The 11,011-nt window shown below is 34.0% G+C and overlaps 2 protein-coding genes across 3 annotated transcripts; both read left to right on the top strand.

Annotated features, from left to right (window-relative positions):
• The first annotated feature begins 180 nt into the window (after nucleotides 1-180).
• LOC124825055 (RNA polymerase sigma factor sigF, chloroplastic-like) lies at nucleotides 181-5,115 on the top strand. 2 transcript variants are annotated; one of them, XM_088091404.1, is made up of 9 exons: nucleotides 181-400; nucleotides 604-743; nucleotides 1,826-1,950; nucleotides 2,078-2,245; nucleotides 2,347-2,635; nucleotides 2,720-2,950; nucleotides 3,223-3,363; nucleotides 3,565-3,765; nucleotides 4,498-5,115. In XM_088091404.1, the coding sequence occupies exons 1-9, from the start codon at nucleotides 355-357 to the stop codon at nucleotides 4,783-4,785; spliced, it is 1,629 nt and encodes a 542-aa protein (XP_087947530.1). In that variant the 5' UTR covers nucleotides 181-354; the 3' UTR covers nucleotides 4,786-5,115. The 2 variants fall into 2 exon arrangements, with proteins under 2 accessions (XP_087947530.1, XP_087947529.1); XM_088091403.1 differs by having other exon boundaries at nucleotides 182-400; nucleotides 2,057-2,245.
• A 2,281-nt stretch (nucleotides 5,116-7,396) lies between these two features.
• LOC124825049 (small polypeptide DEVIL 16-like) lies at nucleotides 7,397-8,803 on the top strand. The gene has a single exon (XM_047297590.2). The coding sequence runs from the start codon at nucleotides 7,692-7,694 to the stop codon at nucleotides 7,896-7,898; it is 207 nt and encodes a 68-aa protein (XP_047153546.1). The 5' UTR covers nucleotides 7,397-7,691; the 3' UTR covers nucleotides 7,899-8,803.
• The last annotated feature ends 2,208 nt before the right edge of the window (nucleotides 8,804-11,011 follow it).

Here is an 11,011-nt window from a genome sequence, read left to right on the forward strand (position 1 = left end):
AATTATTACTTTGAAAAATTGAGAAGGTGTGCAAAAAATATTATGGAGGTGCAGGAAGTAAAAGCCCTTCAGGAATTAAAAATTGGGCTTCGGCGGAAACTATGGGTGTCTTTTTTATTTTCTTAAAAAAAAGGTATTTCCTCCGTGACAATAGGGTTACACTTAATGACATAAACAGAAAACTAGAAAATAAAAAAGGCCTTAAGCTTCTTACTTTTTTTTTTCTCTCCAGAGATATTTTAATTTTGTCAACATTATCTGTTGCAATTGCAATTCCTCCATAGAAACTGGAAATTGGAGACACAGTTCATACAAAGGGAGAAGAGAAGAAAGTAATTGAGTGTGTCTAAGACCATGTTCTCTTCCTCTCCACCGTTTCCTTCCTCTTCTTCGCCTTCAGGTAACCTTCTTTCAATTGAAAATCGAATGATTTTGTTTCCCTTAGATATTCATTTCACAAATGCCTCTGTTTTTCAAATTATTTTCTCACAAGCTGTTAGTTGAGATAGTGTAAATTGAGGGTTTTACGGGTACTATACCTGCTAAGTAATTTTCTCGTTCTACCGTCTTGTGGGATTTCATTGAGTTGAAAACTGTGTGCAGTTATGATGCTTCATGAACAAGCTGCTCCAGCAGTTGCATCCTGGTCTTCTAGTTCTACAGCTCGGCATTTTCCTACCTCTGTTCTCTTACAAGAACAGCGTGAGGAGTATAGGCCCCTACTGCACGCGTATAATAAGGAGGTTCGTTTTTTTTTTTAATATATACCAATTTCTGCATTCTTGGGCTTGTTTATAGTTTATAGAAGAAAATAAGAAAAATAAATAGAAATGAAAAAAAGTTTCTCTATAAGCTTAAAATAAACTAGTGTACAAGTTAAAATATAAACTTTTTAGAGGATTAATATAAAAAGAATTTTAAAGATTGGCGTCTGTATAAATTAATTGTAACTTGAGATTCTTTTTGCATTTTTTCTTTATTTTCTTGTCCTAAAAATTCTTTTAGAGATATTTATATAAACAGACTAATAATAAGAGTGTTTTATAAAATGCTAACACTTTATAAATTAATTTTAACTTGAGATTTTTTTTGCATTTTTCTTTATTTTCTTCTCCTAAAAATTCTTTTAGAGAAATTTATATAAATAGACTATTAATAAGAGTGTTTTATAAAATGCTAACACTTTGTATGCTTTAAACATCCATGTTCGGTATTTATCTAATATCTATATTCTTGGATATATTATCGTTTCCTGAAGTATCCAAGCCTTAAAAACAGTTAGGAAGATCTAATATATCCACATATAAGACATAGAAGCATTTACACTATAGAAACATGGAAGCATTGACCCTTGTTGAGCATAAAATAAAAGCTTTCTGATCTCAACAAATCATATTATTTCTATTTGTAAGCAGTAGGAAGTGATGTATGACTTATAATTCTTTGAAAGTAAATTTTAAGCTTAACCTAATCTCAGAAAACCAACTTGTAAAAAGATATTTACATACATTTATATATTATAATTTTATTTTGCTTTCAATATAGTCCAACCAGTATGTTATATTCTTAATTTGGATTTGTGGGATTGCTATTATATATTTATTATGTTTTATGGATTTTTGTGCATATACATGTATATTCTGTGTATTTTTGGAATTATCATATTACCTTAATGGATGTGTATCACATATGATACAAGTATCATTTATGTGCTTCATAGTCTTTACTTGTTTTCTTAGAGGGGCTTTTAATTTTTTTGGATGTAATGATCCCTTTTTTTGTTCATGTTAACAACTAATTCATTACCCCTTTGCTTTTACTGAAGGCAACGTTAAATACAAGGCAGATGGATATGTCCTCAGTTCAAGAGAAATGCAACACAGGAAATCCTGATCAGTTAGTGCATGATTTTGTTCACCAGTTGCATCTCCGGTCTCATTTACAGAACATGTAAAATAAATTGAATTGCAACCTCATGTTAACTTCATCTGTTGTAATTGCTAAGTTTTTGCATGTCCAAGGTTGTCTTCTTAAAGGGTGCATGTACCTATTGCAGACTGACTTGTTATCCTACTAGGGAAATTGCTGCTTCTTTGACTCTTCAGCCTGTTGATAACGATTCAGAGAGGCCTGCAGATGGTCTGCCAAGGAATGCGGTTTCTCTTGCTCAGCAAGCTTTGTCAGCCTCAAAGCAAGCGGCTTCATCAGTTGGAGTTGATGATGATGATGATCCACTTTCTTTTGGGTTAGTTTTATCTTTCTCATTGCCATTGACATCCTCAATTTGTTTATTCTGTTTATAGGATAATTTGCTTTTGAGAGTAATGGCTAAAGTATGTCATTCAGTTTGGCCTCCACAAGTTTGGCTGACTCTTCACTGAAAAGGAATAAAATTGTGAGATCAACACGGATTATAGAAAGACGATCTAAACAGAGAAAAGCATCAAAGTCAAATCTTCTTGACGAAGAAAGTTACCTTGACAGAAAATCTTTTGTACAGAGAAAGCTACGTTTAGAAAAGAAATTAAATGAAGGATTTGATCAAAATGACCCCCTGCGCATGTTCTTGTCGGGTCCTGAATCAAGGCAACTTTTGACCCGTGAAGAAGAGTGTCAATTGATTACTCAGCTTCAGGTGTCACTCGAAACTCCATATCTTTTTTAAATGCACGTTATGTTCTATGAAGGTTATTTTTCCATAACGTAGAATGTTTAACAGGATTTCTCAAGATTGGAAGAAGTAAAGATCAGGCTTCAATCTCAGTTAAGACGGGAACCAACTTTAGCTGAATGGGCTGATGTCTTGGGCCTTAGTTGTTGTGCCCTGCAGACACAGCTTCATTGTGTTAACAGAAGCAAAGAAAAGCTGTTTCATGGCAATATGCGCATGGTAGTTCACATTGCTAAACATTATCAGGGACGTGGTCTCAGCCTTCAGGACTTATTTCAGGTATAGCCTCTAAGAAATTAAAAGTCGCCATTCCCCACTATCAAAGTTTTTATGTCTGGACTGTTGCATAGTTGTTATTGTTAATTCTTAATACTTCGTTTTCCATGTATGGCTTGACATTATGTTGAACAGAAAAACCATAAGATAAATATCTGGCAAAATTTGATTTGGCTAAAGGATATCTTTTATTTCTTTTGAAAAATGTTGCAATCATTATCTTAATACATAATTAGCCACTACATCTTGGCATTCCTTTCCTGGTGACATTTTAGGAGGGAAGTACGGGTCTTATGAAGAGCATTGACAAATTTAAACCAGGAGCTGGTTGCCGATTTGGTACTTACGCATACTGGTGGATAAGGCATTCAATAAGGAAGGCGATATTTCTGCATTCCAGGACTATCCGTATACCGGTAAAAACAATGTGTATATTTCTTTATAATCTAGTTAGCCAAATTTAACCTAACTCCTTCTGCAGTGTCGTTATTATTTAAATTGTTGCATGTTGACTAATAATAAATAACTGTTACTTCTGCATTAACTTTTTAATAATATATCATCTGTGTAACAAGCAACAACTCTATTTACACAACATGGAATGATTATTTGATCAGGAGAATTTGTATAGACTTTTGGGCAAGGTCATAGAAGCAAAAAAATCATTCATTCAGGAGGGAAACATTAACCCATCCAAAGAAGAATTAGCAAGAAGGGTGGGAATTACAATAGACAAGTTGGAAACTTTACTATTTGCTTCAAGAAATCCAATTTCCATGCAGCAAACTGTGTGGGCGGACCAAGAGACAACTTTCCAGGTAAGGCCTTTAAGTAAATTTGTTTTTCTCCTGTGATATGATTTATTAGATCTAAAATTTAAAAACAGGGAAAATAAAAGTTCTACATTCTTTTAACTGATTAACATATATTAAAAAAGTTGGCTAATTTAGTTAGTAACATTAAATTTGTTCATAATTGTAATTGTTTTCCATTTACCCTTAAATAATTTTCAAAACAGAACTCGAAATTCTCTGATATTCAAAACAGAACTCGAAATTCTCTGATATTCATAGGAGATAGAAAGAGACAATGACATTATTATTTATGGACTAAAATAATGAAGAATATTTTCGTAAAAATTAATTCATGTAAAGGAGAACGTGAAATAAGTCTTGTAGAAAGGGACAAAAATCTAAAAAAATGTCGTATATTTAGGAATGGAGTGAGTACGTCGGAAATAATGAATAGACTCTTGGTCACTGAACTCTATTTGGTTCCATATTAAAGTTAATCCCCACTATATATGGGCTATGTTGACTCAGAGACTACTGACTGTCTAAAATTCGCTTGTATTGATTGAAGTGGCTAGTCATTTGCCTTGGTTGGGAATATTACATAATCTTTTTCATGTGCTCCCTATATTTGATTCGAGCTTGTGTGCTAGTGTCCATCAATCTCTTCCGTTAAGTTGGTCTCCTAATGTTGGAGGATTGGTTATGGTTAGAATAAGCCCTCTTCCGTTATTGATCCCAATTTTATTACGATTGCAGGAGATTACTGCAGACTCAACAATCGAGATCCCAGATGTGTGTGTTTCAAAACAGCTAATGCGGAGGCATGTGCACAACCTCCTAAATATGTTAAGCCCTAAAGAAAAGAGCATAATCAGGCTAAGATTTGGTATTGAAGATGGCAAGGAAAAAACGTTGTCAGATATTGGCAAGGTTTTTGGTTTGACCAAGGAAAGGGTCCGACAGTTGGAGAGCCGAGCATTGTCCAAGCTCAAGGAGTGTCTTGAAAGTGAAGGACTTGACGCATACATAGACTTGCTTATATAGACAAGTAGACACCAAGATTATGCAGTTCATCTTACTTCTCTGTGACATTTTTTTCTGGCCAAGTGCAAAAGCAAAATGACTAGATCAAGCAAGCTCTTTGAAGAGAAAGCTGACACCGTGATAATTGAGGATGAACCGGGTACCTATTTGGGATTGAAGAAAATTGAAGATCTAAAAAAGCTTGTGCAGTTTGTAAAAATTGAGAAGCCAAATCAATGCCAACGAAAAGAAAAACATATTTTGATTTAAACTGCTGTAATATATAGGTGGAATCACATTGGATTTTTTATTTGCTTATAAATGAAGAGAGAGATATATATTGCACTGGAACGAACTAAGCTGTATCTTTTTTACACAGGAGAGGGAGCTCATAATACCAATATAAGCTGTAGCATATCAACCATTTCAGTATAAATTACGAGAAAAAGAAGCTAACAGGCAATTTAGATAATCGATATATCTCTCTTTAAATTCATTTATACAAATCAATTTATGGTTAAGAGTCTACTTAAACAAATTTCTTCCTAAAGGTTTTAGAAGAAAAGAAAGTATGAAAAATATTAATTCGAATTAACTTTTTCATAAATTAAAATCTGTTTGTAGGCATGTTGGTTTGTAGAATATTTTTTTAATTATTTTAAAAGAAGTTAACTTAACAAAACGATAATTTTAAGTTATGCAGAAGTTCATTTTATTTTCTTTTTCTCTTTAAAGTTTATGTATAGAAATTTGTTCAAGCATATCCTAATGACTTGTAAACATGGTAGGAGTTACATAATTAAAAAAAAAAATGCTATACAAATCAATTCAAAAAGTTAATTATGAACAAAAACTTCTTCTGAATAAATTGATTAGTTCAAAAGAACAAGTGCTCTAAAAACCCAAATGCCTTTTGCTACCAGAAAAGTTTGCTTTTGCAAATTTCATGAGAAAAGGGGATATGTGGCTGCAGATCTTTTCAATCCGTATTAACTGAACCTCTACAAATATATATGGTAGGGTTTATAAGTTTTACTACTAGAGTCATTTACGCTTCTACCTAAATACGCTTAAAAAAAATTATACTAACTAGATTTTTACACGCCATTTCTTCTGGTGGGGCTAGGTATTTTATGAGATTTTAAGTTCAAATTTTGTTGCTGTCATTAGGAAAGCAAGCTTCAGAAGAAAAAAAGTATGTTTTATAAAAGTAATTTGCCAGTTATTGAGAAATGATATAAGCACATGCAGAACAACACGAATTAATTATTAAGGGCCTGATTGATTTAGAGCCTGGAAAAATTGCTTTTAATAAGACTGGTTTTGATTCGTTGACATATGTCCTTGAATTAATCAGAACCACACACATGCATTAAAAAGAGCACCTTTTTTTTTTATTGAAAACTATGAGATATTTCTTCCTTTACAAAACAAACGGATTAATTTGATATGGTAAACGACATGTGAGTGACACATTAGCGACACTTAAACGACAAAATGACACATGTGGAAGGAAATGAACAAGTGGCTTTGCAAATAGCACTGCTTGGTTTATTTTCTTGTATCTTTCTCCAGAACTAGGACTTATGTTACATCCTTAAAACGGAAACGTATGAATCTTTTTTAAAGAATGACGGTGATGATCATGAAGTTTAATTGAGTTAGATTACGTTAGATGAAGACCTCTCATAGAAAAGGTATCTTGAAACACAAAAAAGTGATCAAAGACAGGCTTAACACAAGATAGGTCCCGTGAAGTGGACCTCTGTTTAATTAAATGTTGACGTCACGAAATAAAACCAAAACCCAACCTGTGCATCTAACTTTATTGTCTAATTCCATTCTCATAATCTCTTTAGCAAAAATAGTAAACGGGATGCTAAGTTCTTGATACAAGCATAGGTACAAAGCTGTCAACATTCACCAATCCCTTCAGATTTTGCTTTATGATATCATTTTAAGGGTACACTGCAGGCACGAAAAGGAACACGGTGACCCAAATGAAGCTATAATTAAGTTCATAAACAATCGAAGTTGCACCCTTTTCACTTTATGTTCTCCTGGCAGTGGAAAATGAACAGAAGAAAAAGAAAGGAATCTGGAAATTCCAAAATGTGAATAGTTGTGCACGCCTTAGACATGATGTAGCAAGTGTGAGCAATGACCCGGACATTACATATGTATGCTTGATGAAGGAAATTTCATGTCACAATTTCCCCAAACAACATTGAAACAAGAAGAAAAGATAACCTCTATTATGCTTACACCCACAACATTTTAAGAACAAAAAACAATCCTTAGGGACCTCACAGACACTATAGATGGGTCGTTTCCGCTACCTCTGTCTGTCTTATTGCATATATGAGGCATACACATAGCCTGGACCAGTGCTTGTGTCCTTCCCAGTGGGCAAGTATGTTAGTTCTAAGTACTCAATCCAACGTTAGCTTTTAATCCCACAAATCTAATATAAGGTTATTACTATATTGTCCAATTTAACATCACATTCTTTTGTTTTGTATCTTATCTAGTATTTATAAAGAATAAGATGAGAAACTTGTGCATGAGAGTAAATCAGTTATTTGATTTCTGTTCCTTTTAACTTTATCCCTCTAGGTCCCTCCCTAAAAACAATAAAAACATTGAGATTGGAGGAGGAATTAGTAGCTAGGAGGGTAAAATATGTAGCAACCTTGGCCCATTCTATTTTCATACGCTTCTGACAACTGGTGGTTTTGTAATAGTAACAGTCCATACTTGATCTAGAAGACCCAGAATTACTAGCTTCCCATCTTGCCCAAATAGATGTCTACTCTGCTATATAAATACCTAGTGGAAACCTTAGCTACCATGTTTCCACCACTATATTTACTGCTTTATGGTGCCAAATCAGGATCAGTACACTACTTTCCAGAACAAAATCATTCATGGCAGTGAAGGAAAGCAACACAAGCCAAAATATTCAGCTGCAGCAGCAGCAGCAACAGCAGCAGCAGCAGCAAGAAGCTTGTGATCCTTGCAAGTCTTTTGGCCAAAAGTGCAGTCACTTGGTCAAGAAACAGCGTGCCAAATTCTACATTCTTCGCCGCTGCATCGCCATGCTTTTGTGTTGGCATGAGCGTGGTGAGACATAATAATACCAAGGCCTGCCACAGTATCATCCATCCCTTTCTCTATCATTGTAACATAAAGAGGGTACTATATTACTACTATGTCACACTGCAAATTGTTACTTTTTCTAATAGGATTATTATTGCATTCTGTGTAATTACGTCCAGCTAACATGTGAAAGAGATTAGATCTGTTTCAACTTTCGCAACCACTATTGAGTAGATCTTCTTTTTCACGTGTCAAGACGCTCTCAAACTTGCACATATGTTACAATGTTGGAGGTTTGGTTAGCTCATTGGGAGCTTAAGTCGCTATTCATCCCCATCTTTCTCCTTGAGAGTAATTTGTTTTGTCTTTTTCAGTTTCAAATGAGGAAAAAAGGGCTTTCACTGGTTGTCGTAATGATCCAGGGCATCATCGGATTCAACTGTTGATTTCTTTGTTTGCATAGAACCATGTCTTTATATTTCATCTGCCCAGATTTTATAAACAAACTTTACCATATATAATCAGAGATCTCGGGTGGTAGGTGAGAACCAAACCAGTGTAATCAATCACTGCTCCTAACTTTTGCTTCTTCGATGCATAGTTCTCACGGAAGATACCAATTGGAAACTAACTTGGCGTGATGTTTGTCTCAACTTCAATTTGCGGTGAAACCATTGCACGTGTATGCAGAAATATATTTGTTGTCTTTATTTAATAGGAAGAAATTGAGCTATCCAAATTTAATTTCCTTCACCTGGCCCTGCTTACAAACGATGTGAAAAGAAGAACACAGGTTAAAAAACGTTTGATTGTTGTGTGGTGATACAGTGTGGTTAGCAGGACTCGGCAGAGGTTCAAAACTGAAGAAGAGTTTAGAACAGTAGAGCATGTATGTATGTATGAGTTGTTTATGCATCAATTATCATGCAAACCAGACCTTCAAAATCCAATATGCATGATTAGTCAATTTTCAGACAATGGTCCTCGTGCTAAGGAAACATCAGACAAGATCAAGCCTCAATTTAATTTTATTTTTCCTCGGTTCCATCGCCATTCCCTTTTTTAACTTTCCACTTTTTCTATAATATTCTGTGTCCTCAAATCCCACACCGTCGTCTGTGCTTAAATGTTTCGATCCGGGCAACAAATAAAACTCTAAGTTTCAATTAATTAACGAACTTTTCGTTACGTAATACTAGTGTTTTAGATGCTAAATAGTAAGGCTGGGTCACAAAAGAAGAGCCCGAGAAGACACGGCAAGAAAGTTATCAATACCATTTTACGTAGGTGAAAATATGACTCAGCATGAAACAAACTTTACGTCTGGTTGCTTTCTCAAATCATTAGCTTAGCCATTTTCTTTTCCTTTTATCGAAAAGAGATTTTCTGTTCCACCCTTCCCATATCGATAGGGAAACAGTTTTTCCACTCTGAAATTTCAAGGAAGTTTCCCCCACAAAAATCTGTTGCAAACTTTTGAAACCCACGAAGTAAGAGTTGGGGGGGAAGAAAAAGTATCTAGCTAGGTTTATGGCTGAGCCCCTACTCCTCCGCCACTCTGAAGCTAGTGAGGAATATGATTAACCTTACCTAGGACCAACTCAAACATGTGTTACATTACACACATGTCCATCAAAAAAAACCTTTCAATATGAAGTTGAAGTTGGGTCCCTCAGAACCCAAACACTATTTTACCTCACGAGACACAAAAGCAATGATACCATGGTATTTTACCTCCACCGATTACTTGATATTTAGCAGAAGAGAACCCTCTTTGCATGGTGTGACAGAGTAGGGGTAGGAATAGGAATAGGTAGGATAGTAGGGTGGATGGGGATTAGTGAAGGGAGTGGGGTCATAAGAGGAGACAGCAAGAATCGTAATGAGAAGAAAAAAAAGAGTTGTGGGTAGCAGCCAAGGTGCTCCTCTGGCCCTCAGTCTGACCCTGACTCTCGTGCGCCCTCACTTCTCTTTTCCTGCACTGTGGGCTCTCTCCTTTTACATCCCTCAGGTCCCACATCTCTTCTCACTCTTTTTTCTCTCTTTGCACCAAATTATAATAACAAAATTTTATTCTCCCGTCCAAAATTCTTTTACATCTATTTCATAATATTTTTCACTTTTTTTTTTCAAATACAAATTTTATTTTTTATAAATATTTTATCCAGAGTTAAATAGTATTAAACATCCATTTACATAAAGATAAAATAAAATAGTAAAAAATAATATTAAATGGATCTAAAAGAATTTTGGGTCTCTTTTCTTTCCTATAATATATTTTCCTTCTTCCCTTCCAAGTATGAACGTGGGAGTAATTAATGAAATAGTGTAAAGCCTATTGACATAATTATAGAATGGACAATTCATAGTGGACTCTCAAAGAAAGTGATATAACAATTTTACAGCATTAATCATGTAAGGGTGTTCACATAAACTGTATAAATGAAGATAACTTCATTAATAACCCCAAAACAAAAGTCAGAGAGTCATTCTATATAGCATCTTATTCCATCATTTGACAAGCAAAAGGTATCATTTTTATATACTTTGCACTTGAAAAAGGTTAGAATTTACTAATCTAAACCTCTGCGTCATGATCTTGTAATTATGTCTTTCCTATCAAACTTCTACATGGTATCATTGGGTGTAAACAAGGTTTTAGTTATTTGTTTAATAGTTAAATATCAATTTTTTATTTTTTTATGAATAATTAGTTAGAAAAAGATTATATATATATATATAATATATAATATACATTAAAAAATTAACTTTACTGTAAATGTATAAACATTAGATTTAAAGATTATTTTATATATTTAGATTATTGACGATAAATAAGATTTGAGTTATATCATCATATTTATAAATAAAATTAAATATAGGATATGAGACGTACACATTCCGAACGTGTGTTTGTTTGATGCTTTTCCGTGACTGACCCTTTTTAAATTCGTTGTCCATTTGATCTGTGCCTCTTTTGGATAACAGCTTTCTAAAAATTAGATTCCCTATTCAAATTTCAACGACCCTCTTTTGTATTTGTTGAAAATAATTCAGGGTTTAAATGATTTCTAAGTGTTCAAACACCCAAGTGTACTCAAAATGGAATCCTATCCTATATTGAAAGAGAAATTATAAGTGCTTCTAT

Source organism: Vigna umbellata, chromosome 5 (assembly GCF_029865625.1).
Source record: "Vigna umbellata cultivar VRB3 chromosome 5, Vumbellata_1.0, whole genome shotgun sequence".
Lineage (NCBI taxonomy): Eukaryota > Viridiplantae > Streptophyta > Magnoliopsida > Fabales > Fabaceae > Vigna > Vigna umbellata.